This window comes from Equus asinus, chromosome 5, assembly GCF_041296235.1.
Source record: "Equus asinus isolate D_3611 breed Donkey chromosome 5, EquAss-T2T_v2, whole genome shotgun sequence".
Taxonomy (NCBI): domain Eukaryota; kingdom Metazoa; phylum Chordata; class Mammalia; order Perissodactyla; family Equidae; genus Equus; species Equus asinus.
In genome coordinates this window covers 60407525-60424270 of record NC_091794.1, presented here as the reverse complement: position 1 = coordinate 60424270, position 16746 = coordinate 60407525, and the positions used below count along the sequence as shown (strand labels likewise).

The 16746-nt window shown below is 44.3% G+C and overlaps 1 protein-coding gene across 1 annotated transcript in view; it reads left to right on the top strand.

Annotated features, from left to right (window-relative positions):
* The first annotated feature begins 3053 nt into the window (after window positions 1–3053).
* KCNAB1 (potassium voltage-gated channel subfamily A regulatory beta subunit 1) overlaps window positions 3054–16746 on the top strand; it is a 383573-nt gene continuing 369880 nt past the window's right edge. The window contains exon 1 of the mRNA XM_070509613.1: window positions 3054–3346. Coding sequence (XP_070365714.1) covers window positions 3072–3346 — 275 coding nt within the window. The 5' untranslated portion in view covers window positions 3054–3071. The remainder of the gene's footprint in view (window positions 3347–16746) is intronic.

Below are 16746 nucleotides of genomic sequence, written 5' to 3'. Positions count from 1 at the left end.
AATAATTTTCCAAAATTTAGAAAATACAATTTTGATCAATTATGTCCAGTAATAATTATCATGATAATTCAATCCCTAAGATTTTATAACATTTAGAGTCTTATGCACATAGAAAATAATAATTTAACATTTTAATTTATATTTTTGTTGCAGATAATTATTTGATAGGGACATCTAAAATATTTTCAAGCATACAAATATTTTATATCAGAATAAAATTCTGAGTAAGAAATGCGCTTGAAAAACAAGTTCAGGAAGAAGGTAAAATTTTCGACTGCTGAAGAAGAGAGTGTTCATGAATTTTTAAATGGATGATGATAGATATCAAATAGCTATGGGATTTAAATTCCATTGGATACACTTAAGATAGGGATGTAACAGCTTTATTTTCAAAAAAACAGTACTTACAATATGCTGGACAAGGCATCCTTTGCAACTATTTAAATTTATGATGAAAAATGTATATTTTAAAACGTTTAAGTTGATGCTGAGTTTTTCAAATTTTTAAAAGGGAAATGTAAGCAGAAAGTTTGAATTCTAGTGCTGCAATAAGCATCTAACTTAGAGAGTAAATATTCATACTTATTAAATGTTAATATATGCTAGACACGGTTCTAAGTATTTCATACATATTTTGCTAAACGTTTGTAATAAGGGTATGAGGAACATTCTGGTTACTATTTCTACACAATAAGTATTCCCAGAAATTGGTGGTAATAAAGCCACCATCTTATTTACATCGCGGTGTCGTGAGTTAGGAATTTGGGAAGGGCTGGGGTGGGCCTTTCTCACTGGGGATGTGCCCTGCAATTGGAGTCAGATGTTGGCTGGGACCGCAGTCACCTGAAGGGTCCACTGTGCCCGGATGCCCAAGGTGGCTTGCTCACAGAGTTGGCAGCTGCTGTTGATAGTTGTCTGTGAACTCAGCTGGGGCTAACAGTCAGAGCACCCACATGTGACTCTCCACCATGGCCATCTCGAGGTCGTCAGATTCCTTACATGGCAGCTAGCTTCCTCCAGAATGAACATCCCGAGGGGCTGGGTGAAAGCCGCCTGGCCTTTCTGATAAGCTGTGGAAGTCATAGCATCACTTCCATCATATCTTGCTGATTGAAGCAGTCAGAAGCCCACCCAGATTCAGGGGAAGGGAAATAGACCACACCTTTCAATGAGAGGATGTCAAAGCATTTGAGGGCTGTCTTTCAAAGCTGCCACAAGTAGATAATCATCCCTGTTTTTATCGATGAGGAAACCGAAGCGTGACAGGGGTAAGTAATTTGCCTAAGATCACAGAGCAGGTGAGTGATGGAGTTAGGATTCAAAAAGAAGCAGTCCGACGCCAGAGCAGAGCTCTGAAACACAGCGGCACTGCCTCCCGAGAGAGGCAAGCCGGGGAGGATGCAGCCCCCTTGGCTGAATGAACTTAGACCCCCTTCCAGTTCCACTGCAGAGCCCCTATGGACACACCCACAACGGTACCAAACCGAGGAGACTGTTCCCAGAGACTACACTTTGGGGAGCCTGTTGCTATGGATCCCACGTTGCCAGAGCTCTTCAATGACTCAAGGAATGGAGGGCAGGGAGGGGAGTTGGAGGGGCTACAGCTGCTGGTGCTAAAGGTTCCTAAGCCCCCACAGCCTCAGGTGGGACAGGCCTGGTGCTGGGTAGCAGCTGCCTCCTTGCCCTTTGATGGGTGTTTCAGGTGACACGTTGCTTGGTGGTCATGGTTCTAATCCTAGACTACCCTGGATCCTAATATTAAATAGCTTTCCCCTGAATATGAGAGAGTCCATGTGCTGTGATCCACTGTCCCCTCGTTCTTGGCTTTGATTAAGTAAAAGCCCTTGGAGATCCTCAAAGACATCAAATGCTTTCCAGAAGAGCTAACTCTTTAAGAACTCTTTCACTCTTCTTTCTCCTTCCTCTCCTGCCATTCACAGCAGCTATAAGAATTCGCTCCGCCTCGATGCTTTTTAATTTATGGTCTTGCATAGAGCAATTCACAAACCGTCCTGAGTTCTTCGTGTGCAGCCGACATGAAGCAGTTGACACAGGAGGGACTGGCGTTGATTAGGGAATGGGGGGCTTAGTGAGTCCCCTAAGAACTTTGTGGTAGATGCCTACATGGGCACTGATATCACTGTCCCCAAGCTAGGACAGAGGTCAGGTCGGTGGGCATGTGTGGGTCAACCCCATGCATGGGAACCACAGGGACCATTAACTGCATTTTCTTTCCATCTTCAGAGCCGGTCTTCACGTGCAGTGGGCACATGCACCCCCCACATCCACATCCACACCCACACGTGGGCTCTTACCACTTCTTCTCACTCTGCTATTTTTTTCACTCCAACTTTAGCCTCAGTCTCCTCAATTATAAGTTGATTCTCATGCTCCCATCCATCGGCAGTATTGAGAGGGCCAAGTAAATCATTTACAGCAGGATTTAGGAGTGAAAGAGCATTTTACATGTTATGCAGTTCACTGACATTCAAAAAGCTTCCCTCTCCCAAAGGATGACGAAATAAGTTGAAAATATTATTTTAGGTTTACACAAAAGGAAAAATCCTTCTTTCGCATTGATGTTGTTAAATTTATTTGAGGAAATTCACATTAAAACTTTTAGAACTCTAAAGGGACTCTAATTAAGAATGGCTGATGAGCCTCTGGGTGTCTTTTTTTGTAACTCTAACATGATGATCGGATATAATTTACCAAACCCTAATGAGCTGAGGTTCAGAGTTATTATTAAATGAAGCAGAAGTCCATGCTTTGCAGAAGAAACAGTGCTGAAAAACTTCATCATTACAAAGCTGTTGGGGATTGTTTTTAAAATTTCCATGTTCTGAGATATGACAGATAGTGGCCACCTTCGCTCTTGCTCAGGAAAGTTAGAGATAGCCTTTCATCCGCGGCCGGGAGACCTGGCTCAATTACAGCTTTGCGGGGGGATAAGGTTAAGGGGACGAGAGAGGACAGGGGAGAGGAGGGAGGCAGAAGCAGGAAAATCAATTCCAATTACTTTGATGATAGTGACTCAGAGTCTTCTGTGAAAGACAGAGGGAACCTCCAGGATGCTGGCAGCCCGGACTGGGGTAGCAGGGAGTCAGATCTCGGAAGAGAACAGCAAGTTAAGGAAGCAGTCTGGGCTTTCCATAGGGAGCAAAGACAGATCTCCCAAGAAAGCCTCAGAAAATGGGAAAGACAGCAGCCTCGGGCCCTCCCAGCAAAGCCAGCTCAGGGCACGGCAGCTGGCTCTGGTGCGCGAAGTGGAGATGAACTGGTACCTCCAACTCTGGGAGCTGTCCTGCGAGCACACCACCGCCTCCACCACAGGCATGCCTCACAGGTAAGCCTCTGCCCCTCCTCGCGCGACTGTAGGAGACGCCAGACGTGCTCTCCAGAGTGGATGCCTTCTTTCTTTTCCTGTGCTGCTGGAGAGCTTAAGGGTTCCAATTGCCTTACGAATGATCGACACTGCAGAATGTGTAACCACAAAGAGCAGGAGCTTGGTGAAAATGGCAAATAATGCTCCTCGGATTGTTATTCAGAAAACACCCCTTGTAAAGAGGCAGTAGACAGCTCAGAGCTGACGGCAAGGAGGATGGCGTTGAGATCTGGCTTAAGTAAAAATCTGGAGTTTGCAGACTGCAGGAAAATGGCCCCCTTCCAAAACAGCACCGACAAAAGACTGCATTTCCTTCCCTTGGGAACTCGGGGATGAGGGAGGGACTTGTGTGTCTCCTGTTTGAAAAGTGTACAGTTGAGTAGTTTGAACTTGAATGAGAGTTTCGTGCTGGCACTGGGGGTGCAGAGAAGAACGCATTGACCGCTAATATGCGAGTCAGCCCCTGTCTAAGACAGACAACCTCAGAGGAAAAGGCACTTTAAAAAAAAAAAAAAGGGGGGGCTGGACCCGTGGCCGAGTGGTTGGGTTCGCGCGCTCCGCTGCAGGCGTCCCAGTGTTTTGTTGGTTCGAATCCTGGGCGCGGACATGGCGCTGCTCATCGGACCGCGCTGGGGCAGCGTCCCGCGTGCCACAACTAGAGGAGCCCACAGCGAAGAGTGCACAGCTGTGTACCGGGGGGCTTTGGGGAGCAAAAGGAAAAAATAAAATCTTTAAAAAAAAAAAAAAAAGAGGTAAATGTAAGACAAATTTCAATAGATTTTTCTCCCAGTGCTTTTCTCAGCCCCAGCTTCAAATAATGCAGAGGAGGAGTAATTTCACAAATCTCATCGTTATAAGGCAAAATGTACTCAGTTGAAAGTGTCTGGCATCCTAAAATTCAAGAATGCTTATTCCTTATAATTGCTATAAAAAATCTCTTAGAAATTAAAGATAATTTTGCGAGGAAAGTTACTGTGAAAATAAAGCCTAAAGTAACTATTTTCATTAAATAGTAATAAAAATCCATTAGAAATGAAAAGTGGTTCCAATGAAATGGTCAAAGTATGGAAAACTTCTTCTGTAGAGATTGTGGGTAGCAAGGAAATTCTGGAATGTGGTCTCTTTATCAAAGCATCCTGGGAGGCTCTGAGCTGCTCCTTTTTATATTTCTAATTCCAAAAAACACTACAAGAAACTAAACAACTTATTGGACTACAAACTTCAAAATGCCTGAACTTCCATTTTCCCCTTTCCACGGCAGGAATAAAATAGATATTTCCGGGTGCCAGCCCCATGGCATAGCGGTTAAGTTTGGTGTGCTCCATTTTGGCAGCCTGGGTTCATGGGTTTGGATCCCAGGCGCCGACACACTCCACTAGTCAGCCATGCTATGGTGGCGTCCCACATGCAAAATAGAGAAAGATTGGCACATATGTTAGCTCAGGGCTAATCTTCCTCAAGCAAAAAAAAAAAAAAAAAAGGAAGATTGGCAACAGATGTTAGCTCAGGCCGAATCTTTCTCAGCATTAAAAAAAAAAGGGAGGGTATTTTCAAATCTAGGCCACTATTTAAAAATCAACATTTAAAAAGTAGAATAAAATGAAGTTTCTGGAAATGTTCTATGAGGCACGTTTACTGTTTATGGCCAGAGTGATTTGTCTGAAGCTCCTGTAAGCTGTTATGCCTACAGCTGGGGTATCTGGAGGAAGGACCCAAGGAGAAGGGTCAGTCAAAGGAAGCCTTAACAGGCTTCTCCGTGCTGGGAGGGCCTGCACCTCACATCTATAGGTCTTAAAGCTGCTGTTCAAGAGCTGCTGGAGAAAGAGTTAAGTGGCAAAGGAAAGCCTTGATAAATGATTTTCTTCCATCATATATTCTTTTACTTACTCTAGATCAAAAACATTCCTTAAAGGATTCTAACATAGGACCATGAAATTACTGCTGACATTGGAATAACATCAGGGCTAAGGGGAATGTTAATCAAGGTAACCAGCTTTAGCCAGCAGCTTTTGCGGCAAAACAGATCTCCCCTCTTTTCCACTTTACTCAAACAATAACAACTTGTCCTGTAATCAGAAGAGATGGTTCGGAATTAATCGTTTCCGTGCTGATCCGTGGGGCAATGTTATGAATCATTGCTTTGCAATAGCCTTATGTGCCTCCGGTTTAGTGAGTGTGTTAAAGAACAGTGAAGGTCATGTCTATCTTATGACAACAAAAATTAAAAATGTCTCCTCCCCCTTTATTTTAGCGACATGATTGTTTGCGGGAGGAAACTAGCATGTGCCGTTGGAGCTGAGTCCATTTATGAATTAGATTTACTGCAGAGCTCTGTGTATGCGCATCTCAGCAAAAGGAAATTGTGCTCATCACCAGCTCCTTTCCTCTTTACACCTCGGTGTTGGAACTACCTACTTCATTTAACTCCTTGAGATTATGGGGACGATGACAATGACCGATGGTGCGATCCCTTCAAATTGTAGCATTAGCAATAGAACGTGCAATTCCCCAAGCTGCCCGTTTTTCTTGCATTTGTAGATGTTGCCTGCGAAGAAGTTACAGAAAGTTTTTCTGGACTTCCAATTGTCCTTTCTTCCAACAGCATGGCCCAAGAGTGGTATCTCCCTTAGAGCACTGTGTGTAGAGGAGAAATATGAGTAATATAAAACATGAACAAGTGTACCCAGCTGTGAAACCTTACTTACAGGACAGAATATGAAACCCACTGAAGAGTCCTTGAAGGCCTTGCACGTTTGCTACGGGCAGGAATGTTGTGGGCCGTTGGTTAATGGCCTTCAATACGGAATTGCTAGAGGGTTCTACACAATTTCCTTTCTGAGAAGATGGAATGAAAATATTTTGCAGCAGGTTAGTTCTAGTTCAAGAGGGATTTGGGAATTGTCTTATGCCCAGATTCAGTGATAACCTACATCTGAAACAAAATGTATTATTAGATGATTGGAAGAAAGCATTAGAGATAGAGAGGGGTCCAGCAGTCCTGGTATATTTAAGGAATAAAATTGCAGGAAGCAGAACTGAGAACGCACATTAGTCTTGTGCTGAGTGGTTCTGGCCCCCTTTGTGGGGCTGCGTCTACTCGGGTCTGCATATGAAACCTTCTAGTGTAGTTTGCTTCGTGCTGACGGATTGGCCATTTCACCGAGTTGCCCGATGACCCTGTGCTTCTGAAGTATTTTATATGTCGGCTCACTTGTCTGCATAGCGAGGGAGGTTGGTGCAGGGGCCCGACCCTGGAGTTGGAGGCAAAGGGAGTTTGTTTCTGTGTTAACTATGGATATGATTTTAAAAAAAATTATTTGTTGGTTTTAAATAACATTTTTTTTTCAGATCACAAAAGTAGCACTTGAACTTGGTAGAAAATTCTGAAAATAGAACACATACAGAAGAAAAGGGAACCACTGCTAATATTTTCATGTGCTTTTCCCCAGCCTTTTGAATTGGAATCTTACTATATATTCTGTTTTCTATCTTTTTTTCCCGCATAACATTATGCCAGTCTATTTTATTTTCTTAAAAACTACTTAAAGGTTTCTTTGTAAGGACTATGTCTTGTGATTATATTATTGCTTAGCCAGTCTTATTTTGTTTACAATTTGTCATTATTATAAATAATATTACAATAAATGTCTTTATATCAAATTTTTAAAAATCGTATCTCTGGGTAGTTTCTTAGGCTCTATTTCTAGAAGTGAAATTAATGGTGACTATTATACATATAATATTTCATATCCATATATACACACACATACATATTTATTCTTAATGCAGTTGCTTTCTCAGTGTATCTTTCTACGGGCAATATTGGAGAGCACCTGTCTCATCGCTTTCTCTATATGCACAGTGTTTATGTGGAATCGAGAGCATTGAGTTTTGTAGTTAAGCAAATTGTTGGGTAAGTTAATTAACTTTTCTGAGTCTGAACTTCTTTGACCACAAAAGAGGGCTAATAGCATTAATGGACTCTTGTAAAAATTAAATGAGATAATGTACAAGTGATTTGAAAAGAGTAATGTGCTTTGTTTTCAAACTCTCAGGTTGAGATATGAGCCTATATTGTGCATGATGTCTTTTTTTTTTTTTTTTAAGATTGGCACCTGGGCTAACAACTGTTGCCAATCTTTTTTTTCCTGCTTTATCTCCCCAAACCTCCCCATACACAGTTGTATATCCTAGTTGCACGTCCTAGTTGTGGGATGTGGGATGCCGCCTCAACGTGGCCTGACAAGCTGTGCCATGCCTGCGCCCAGGATCTGAACCCTGGGCCGCTGCAGCAGAGCACGTGAACTTAACCACTCGGCCACAGAGCCGGCCTCGTGCATGATGTCTTTAAGGCTTACGAAAATGATTAAGGATGAGGTGACTCTTAAAATATCTGGCAGAAATGTCCTCTTCACCCAGCACCTGACAGCTGAGGGTCTGTTGTGCCCCACTAATGTTTACAAGAGACCGTTGTGTGTTCTGACAGAGGCACTTTGGGGATTCATACGATCACCATGCTCCTGGGGACAAGTGACTTGGGGATAGAATACAAAGAGCTTTGAAATGCCAGCAGAATTGATATTCCAAACCATGGCTGACGGAACCTAGTAAATTGAAATGACTGGGGACATTTAGGAGGACAAGTCAACGCATGAATGAACATTTAGCTATAGCATTTTCCTGGTGATTTCTACCATCTTAATAAATCTCTCTTCTTAACAAGGGCCACATTTCTAATATTTCCTCTCTCTGCTGTCAAAACTCCCTGACTTCCTAGAAGTCGTTTCCTTCTGCTTGCTTCCAGGGGATCAGATGTGGTTCCGTGTGAGGACAGGCAGTTCTCCAAGGTGTTTTGGTGGACTCCGTTCCTGCCAACAGGGCAGCAGGTAGATCCAGGAACTTAGCAACCTCTGCCTTGAGTTTCCGCAGGAGGATGTGGTTGTTGAGAATCAAGCCTGCGGTCAGGGAATGAACACTGAACAGCCACTGCTGGAGTGTCCTCTTTCTACAACTACCTGTGAGTGACACATAAAGATGAGTTAGCTAAGAATACTGCCCTCAGGTTAGGTACAGCCTAGGGGAGATAAGACGTGTACTTAAAGAAGTGCTGTAGAAAAGAAATCATAACAGAGCTTGGAGGAGGAGTGAGTGCTTCCAGATGGAGTGCTTAGCTCTGGACATGGAAGACATGCAGGACTTGAGCAAGAGGAGACGGGGGCTGGGGAAGGGACTCCATGTGGAAGGAAAAGTGTGAGCAGAGGCACAGATGTATGAAAGTGTGAATGGAAATGGAGAGCTGCTTCTATTGCTGAGGCTCCTGCAAGCATCTTGGAAAGGTTCTTGCAGGCTGGAGCAGGGAGCGTGGCCAGGGGAATGGGAGCAGAGGAGACCACTTCAGAGACACGGGGGCTGGACAGGGACCAGGCATGGAGGAGAGGCAGAGGGTGTAGCTGTCTTTCAAGAAGAGGCAATGGAGGGGAGGAGAGAGGATGACAGTTGAAGTCTGCAGCAGGGTCTGGGGAGAAATTTGTAGGAGAAAGCAGATCTGTAGATGTTTGGGGGCAGAAGGGAGGAGTCCAATGGATAGAGCAAGTGTGTAACACAGATAGTGAAGCAAAGTCCCCAAAGAGGAAGAAGGTGGAGTCCAGGGCACCAAGTGCAGGTGTTAGCTTTGGCAAAGAGAAGCGCTGGTGGAAGTGTCGGTGATGAAGAAGACACCTCTGGAATCCTGTAGTCTGCAGGCTGCATCCCAGCAGTGTCACCTACTGGCTGGTGGCTCTGGGCGGGCCCCTTGCCTGACAGAGGCGATTGGCTTGGGGGTTAAGGCCCTAGATCCTGGAGCCAGGCTGCTGGGTTCAAACCCCCGGCTCTGCCCCTGACCGGCTGTGTGACTTCGTTCTCCAGCTATTAAAGGTGGGTAAGGAGAGCACCAATGCCGCAGAGTTATTATGAGGGTCAAATGACTTAGTAAGTAAAGCACGTGGAACGGGGCCTGGCACACACCATTGTTATATAAAGCTCCATAGCATAGTTCCTGACGCATGGTCCAGGCCTTTGTTATTATCCTGAGACTGTTATTGGACCTACCAAAATTAGGGGTGCCTCCCCTTTCTAGAGTGTACTGGCTCTACTCTCGTTCTTCAAATGAGTGTAAGAATACCTAGCTCAGAGACTGTTATGAGGATTCCATGAAAGGAGGTAAAACATTTGGCGTGGATTGCACACTCCATCAATCTCGGTCCCCTTCCAGCCTTGCCCTCCTCTAGTGACCTAGAACATGATGGATGGCATCAGTAAAATGGTATCGGGGCAGAGTCAGGAGAGGTGGACATGAGCTACAATGTAATAACTCTAAATTTTTAAACCATTTTCTTTCTTAGAAAATTCTATTGATTAGATTCTTTTCCTATTAGGAGAAAGCTCTTCCTTTTCTAAAAGATGGTACATATTTCTTAGAGCAGGCACTCTTTCTTTAAGACCATAACTCTTGGAATGTTTATCTGAGAAGTCACATGGAAGTATCTTTCCAGAGGTGTTAGAATGTGAGGACGTTTTTGTGTAGTTTACTATGATTTTAGACGTATGCTAGAAAGATTGCTTCCTCACTCATTGTTCTGTTGTTTTGAGTGTTAGTGCAAATCTTAGACTGTTGAATGACTGGGTGAGGAGCAACAGTGAATCTCCACAGGATAGGAATTAGGTAGCCCGAGAAGGTTCCCAGCATCCCACCAGCAGCCTCTGGGGAGGGGTAGGATTGCCCTGGTCCCTAATTGTGATGATGATGTCCTTTGACTGAAGGACCATGAGGCTGTAGCTGCCCTGTGCAGCTGTACCCCCAGGGTGGGGAGTTGGAAGTGACATCCCTGGGCAGGCACACCCACTCCCACAGTAGTAGCCAAATACACAGGGCTTGCTTCAGTCTCCATCCCTATTACTGCTTTTTGGATTATCTTGGGAAAATTGAGGCAATGTCTCGGTTTTATTTTCCTGTTAATTGGGCCATGTTTGTTGTGTGTCCAGTTCCTTCTGAAGGACCGTGGACACCTTGAAGGTAGTGTCCACGTCTTAGTACTCTGACCTGCCTACAGGCTTCTTTCCCAACTGGATGTTAATGGATTATACAGAGCACAGCATCTCTAGCTCCTCTTCCCCTGACGTCCTCTGTCTTACTAGGGGACAGGCTTGTGTAATGGCAGGAGCATTGCTTGAGGGGCTTGGAGCATGATTTGAATCCCATTTTGCTCCATGACCATAGTAAGGTTTTAAAATTCTCCAGAATTCAGTGCCTCCTCTGTATGATGAGAAGACTAGACGCGGTGATCTCTTGGGCTCTTTCCAGCTCTGAGCCCACGTGGTGTAATAATACCATAAGCCAAAGCAGAGAGGCAGAGTTTGAGTTCCTGCTCACTGACCTTGATAGAGATTGTGCAACTTTGTTATCTCTGCAAGAAAAAGGAGACGAGCTGATGCTTTGTTTTGAAGTTATAGGAGCAGTAGAAAATTCTCTTTGATTTCCAGAGTGTATTATTTTAGTAAATGGTTGACCATTGCCAGACATGTTTGATTTTTTTTAAAGTTTTCTTTAATAGAAGGAGACAGAGTCCCACAAACATCTTCAGTTTGTAATGTCCCTATTTATTAAATGTTGTCACCTTCATCATCTCATGTGCCGTCACTCAACATAAAGCATGAGTTCTTATCTCCCACTTTCCTTTGGGAGAACTTGCCTCAAGACGGTGGCCCGCATGCTCGTCCAGCCTAGACCTTGGGTCTCCAGGTCCCACATCCAGGGCTCTTTACACACTTTCAGTGTCTCCCAAACTTTGGCACACCAGCTGTACCTGAGATGGTTTTGGAGGGCATGTGGACGTTAAATCTCTCAATGATTTTACTTTTATTTTCATGAATATTAGGAGGAAATGTATAACGTACACCTCATACCTATGTATTTGTGGCTATTATGGTAGGAGACAAGGCTAAGTTTTAAAATAAGTGAGTTAATTGAAAAGAAAATATTCACCAAATATGAGTAGAGGTGGAACTCACATCTAACAAAAATCCTGAAGGTGGTACATAAGGACTGTTCATTTCACCTCCTGCACATTTATCAAGCACCTATACAGCATCATGACCTCTGCCCAGGGCTTTCTATATTCATTTCATTTCATCCGTATGTGGGGGATCAGAGTTGGCCACCCCAAAATGTGTCCCTTTGCCTTGATTATTTTTAAGAATGAAAGACTCAGGAGGAAACTTTGACCATCCCCCTAACTGCCTAAAGGAATTTAGGATAGAAAGCCTGTTCCAGGAAGGAGCTCTCGCCATAGATAACTAGAGTGTAACATGAACTAGGTGTGGTAGACAGGGAGGAACCCGGCAAGGCCCATTGGATCAAAGTCCTCCCCATGTCCCACTGTCTGCTTATTCACTTTCTGTCTGTTGTTGACTATTTCTTTCTCCTTTTCCCATTAAGAGGATAAAACACTCCCTGGGCTGCCTCTCTGCTGAATACGCTCAAGTATATTCCAGCTGACCTGTTTGAGCCATTGCTGTTTTACTCCCTTTCCAAGTTCAGCCTTTCTGTTCCATCTCTGCGTACTGGATATTCTGCTTCTCCTTTGGTGGGGTAACATCATGCTGTGATTTTAAAATTTAGCCATAGTTATACAGCTTAGTTTCATTTTATGTGGATTAATAGTATTTTATACAGCTTAGTTTATTAATTTTTTATATTGCACTGTGGCTTATTGTGTGCTTCTGGTATTAGCCAATGAGAGACGGGGTGCATCTTGCCTTCTCTGTAAGCCTCAGGGACTACGTAAACCTGGGTGGGACTCACAGGAGCTCTGATGCCAGGCCAACCTAGGTCTGCATCCTGATCCCACCACACACTGTGACCTCGACCTCAGGCTCCTCACCTGGAAAAGGGGAATAACAGCATTGCACTTTCACAGGGTCGGGAGGATTAAACGAAGTCATATCTAGAAGTTTTAGCACAGCGGCGAAGGCACAGACAGGGCCCTTCAGCAAATGCCGCCATTACCCTACCCTTTGGAGAGCTGTCAGCCTTCCTCCGTGTTTGGCCTCCACACTGTCCTTTTGCTGGGTTCCCTCCATGAGCTCCCGAGCCTGGGAAGCTCCCAACCCTCAGAGAGTGGTCTTGACATGCTGCTTCCTCCTTGCTTCACTTAAAACCCCGTTCTTCTAGGATTTTCATTTACACCCTCATTTAAAATCCTTTCTGCTTAACGAGGGTCAACCGTCTGTCGGCGTCCGCCCTCCGCGTGCAGGGGATTGATCCAGTCCTGGACTAGTGAGGCCTGGGTTTAAAATGGCTGGCGGGCTGTGCGAATTTCAGCAAATCGTGTCCCCTCCCCAAACTTTAATTCTCCATATAGATGGTGGAAATAAAACATCTGTCTTATCTATCTTCTAGGATTTTAAAGATTAGATACAAGAACATATGTGACAATACTCAGTGTGTTCTAAGCCACCGTCTGTCTATTTGCTCTTGGGTTATTTCTATTGCCTTCTCTCCTGAGACGTCAGCTCTAATTCAGTCTAGGAAATGGCTTGAGAGCAGGGTGACCTCTAATCTGCTTTTCTGGTAAACATGGGGTCAGTGCAGCCATTCTTCTTTCCCAGATCCTGGACAGGGTTTCCTGGGTATGTTGACAAAGACTGGGACAGTTGTCTTCTTTCCAGAGTATCAACAACTGCTTATTGAATACTTAGTATAGACCAGCATTTTCCCTAGATTATTCAGTTTAATCCTTTCTGATAATGCATGAGGTGGCTATTTTTATTATCTCCACTTTATGGGAGGAAGCTGAGGCTTAGAGAAGGCTCTGCCCAAGTTCAGACTCAAGTAAGCGACAGAACCAGTACTTGAACTTGGGTGGTTGGGAGGCAGCTGTCACCTCTTAATCCCTCAGAACACTCTCTCTCCTAGTTTGATTATTGATTGCCACTGACGTCACTTCAGTAATTTCTCCTTTCACTTTCCATCACAGTATAAAGTTCCTTCATGTGGGGTGTGGGATGTGGGAGTCACAGCTTCCCCTCCCCCTTTGAGGTCCTTGAGTTTTTCCCTACGCATGTGTAGCAAAGGGAGGGGGGAGGCTAAGGAGCGGCTTGGATGGGGATGAAGTCACGTGGATGGAGAGCAAAGGGCTGTGTACCAGAGTGGACTGTGAATTTCAATATTTCTTCAGGCTTCTCTCCCATGGAAGTTATTTCCATCAAAAAAGCTGTGTAAGAGCAGAGGCCCTGGAGGCCCCCAGGAGGCACCCTCTGTTAGATGAATTTAGCTCAATTTCAGCTCTTAGGTTTAAGTCAGAGTCTTTGGCCATTTCCCTCTCATATGAGCTCTGAGAGGATGCAAACATCAGACAACAACAGCTGCCCTGGGCTTTCCAATTTTAGCTTCTGGTTGTTACTAAGTGGCAAGTGCTAATGTCCTGCTGGAAGTTTTCACTGTTGTATTGAGTGCTTTTGCTTTATGGGAGGAGGAAATAGCATAGCTTTGGGGAGCACTTGCTCACGTTTCTATGGAGATGACAGTTGAAACAATGCTTCTTTTTCCCAGAAGCCTCCCTAGCTATGTGAAATGTCATCGGGTGTCAATCTTCCAGTTGTGGAGAAAAATCCCTATTCCAAGGCAAGAGAAATTGGGAGTTTTGTGTGCATTGGTATGCATATTGCAACCTAATTGCAAACAGAAACTTACCAAATATTTCTTCAGTCACCAGGAAATTAAACTGGGCTCCATACCAGATATCTGGCTCTGGTTCCCAGGCCAGGAGGGGCTCCTGAGTGCTTACTATAGTAAAGGTGTAGGCCAATGCCCTCTACAAAATAAAGTCCATCGGTTTTGTTAAAGGTAGCTTTAGCTGCTAAATCCTGCAAGCTCAGCAACTTGACGTAAGAAACTTTTATTTCTTACTCATGTAAGTCCAAGCAGGGGAGGAGGCCCATCAAGTGGGAGCCAGGCTGATGAAAGTTTGGTCATCTTCAACCCCTGTTTTCTAAGCTGGCCCGTGGCTGAGTGTTGACATCAATCCAGCGGACAGCAGAAGACAGTATGCAGGATTGAGTGGAGGGTACTTCATAGGTCGGGCGTGTAAGTGGCATGAAAAGGCAGAGTGACTTTGGCTGGAATACAGTCACAGGACCATACTGAACTGCAAGAGAGGCTTGGAACTGTGCCCAAATGTGTGCCTGGGAGGAGAGAGACGTGGGTGTGGTGAACACTGCAGTCTCTGCCATGGAGCCCTGTCAGAGCCGAGTGAAGGAGGTGCTGAGGTGGAGTCTGACCGTTTCCTGTAACAGGGAGAGGCCAACACGCTCCTTCACCTTCAGCATTCTGCTCATTCAGAGCCTGGCAGCCTTTGCCATATGGTGGGTGCGTCTCTTTTGGCTTCTCTACTTGGAACTCACTTTCCTGTTTCACTGAGAAGGCTGTGGCCCTTCAGAAACTGGTAGATGGTGATCTGAGATCAGCTTAGCAGGGCCTTGGAACACAGCCTTCTTTATGTCAATCTGGGACTGTTCAGCTCTCACTCTGAGTTTTTCTATTGCCCCAAGGGTCACTTATGGATGGATGAACCACTGCCTCTCTGCAGCTTGTGTTTCATCCCTCCTCCATCCAGTTGTGAGATGGAGCCGCCGCAGGACAGCAGGTTGTCCCTTCCCATGGGAACAGCTGTAGGCTCTGGCGCCACAGACGCGGGCTGATATCTCGTGAGGCAGGATCAGGCCAGTGGAAACAAAGGTCAGAGAGCGCTTGTTGAGAGCCGAGAGAGCTCACTAATTCACTCCATTGTTTCAAGACTGGCTTGGCGTGTGTTTTTAAGAGGAGTTTCTATGACAGCATGTTCGTTCAAACAATGTGATCATGTTTTTCTATAATGTGCCTATAGGATTCTTGAAGACGGATAAGCCAGTCACTGTTCCCAGCAGCAGGATACACCCTGGTTTTGAATGTAATATCATTAAATAAAACTGCATGTCATCGATGATGTTCTGGCATTCCTTCTCTGTCTGACGATCCTCAAACAAGATGCATGCAGGTTTTTACGTGGAATGGGGAAGAATTTGGGGAAAAATTGGCTAAGGAAATTTGGGTTTATATTCAACAGATTTTTTTATTATAAATATCTCCCATTTGAAATAGTTCACTTAGAAAAAATGAGTCCAGAGTGCATTTTGTAGCTTAATCTTCATGTTTAATTTGCTTTACAGCAATGAACATTAAGTATGAAACAAGCTGTCCAACAGGGCTGTTGAATTATTTAACTACCTCTGAGAATAGGGAGGTGAGAGTCAGCAGAAACAGTTCCACAAGTGGGTGCATCGAAAGCTCAGCTCCTTCTGTCTCCAAGCTTAGCAATTTGAATGATGTCACTGTGTAAACACCAGTTGCTTGTTGAACAAAATATTAAATGCTTAAATCTGTTTACAATATTTCAGGCTCCAGATGGCCATTCATCCAAAAGAAATGGCAGAGAAGCATTAAGTTTAAATGCATTTTTCAAGTATTTTCAGTTAAATGAATTTCCAATGAAGTCAATATTCAGAATTCGAGGACGCTTGTTTATTACCATATATGTAATATTGAAAGACTTTCTAACAATCAAACTAGAAAATAAAACAGAAATTCATTCAAGAAGTTAGATCATCTGTTCTGTTCCAGTCCTGAGGTTATGGGGATGTGTGAGATGGGCTTCTCACCATGAATAACCTTGGAGTCTTTTCAGGGAAGTCAAGACTACAGCACAGATTTATGGGTACGATATCGGAAGTGTGAATAAAGGGCTATGGAAATAGAGATAAGCAGTAATTCTTCTGCCAGGAGCAGGGGAGACAGGGAAGAGAAGTGCCAGGGAAAATGCGCCATTTCAACTGGGTTTCCACAGGGCTGTGCAGGAGTTGGTGGGATGTGCAGGGCGGCAGGGAGGAGAGCAGAGGGGGAGAGAACTGTGTCATGTGCCGCAGCTCGAGTTGCCCTTTTCTTAGGCTAGGAGTCAGCTAAACCACCACGTTGCTAGAAATGGGAAAAATGTCCACGAGGATGGGAGGGAGAAGATTTCTAAATGCATAAAATATTCACAATTAGGCCTTACTTGCCTGTCAGAGAATAAAAATTTTCACTCAAGCAATTTTTCCCAATACCTGAAACTTTCTAATTTAAGTGTCAAGGCTTTGTTTTAACTTTTTAAACCTAAAGAAACAACTTGACAAGCCTAGTTTATCTTAATAAATGTCGACGATTGTGCTCTGGTAAAATGTCCTCAAGGACTATCAAGGTATCTAGAACTATTTGCCTTGAGAATTAGAGGCCTCCTTTTGCTGTTTTATTT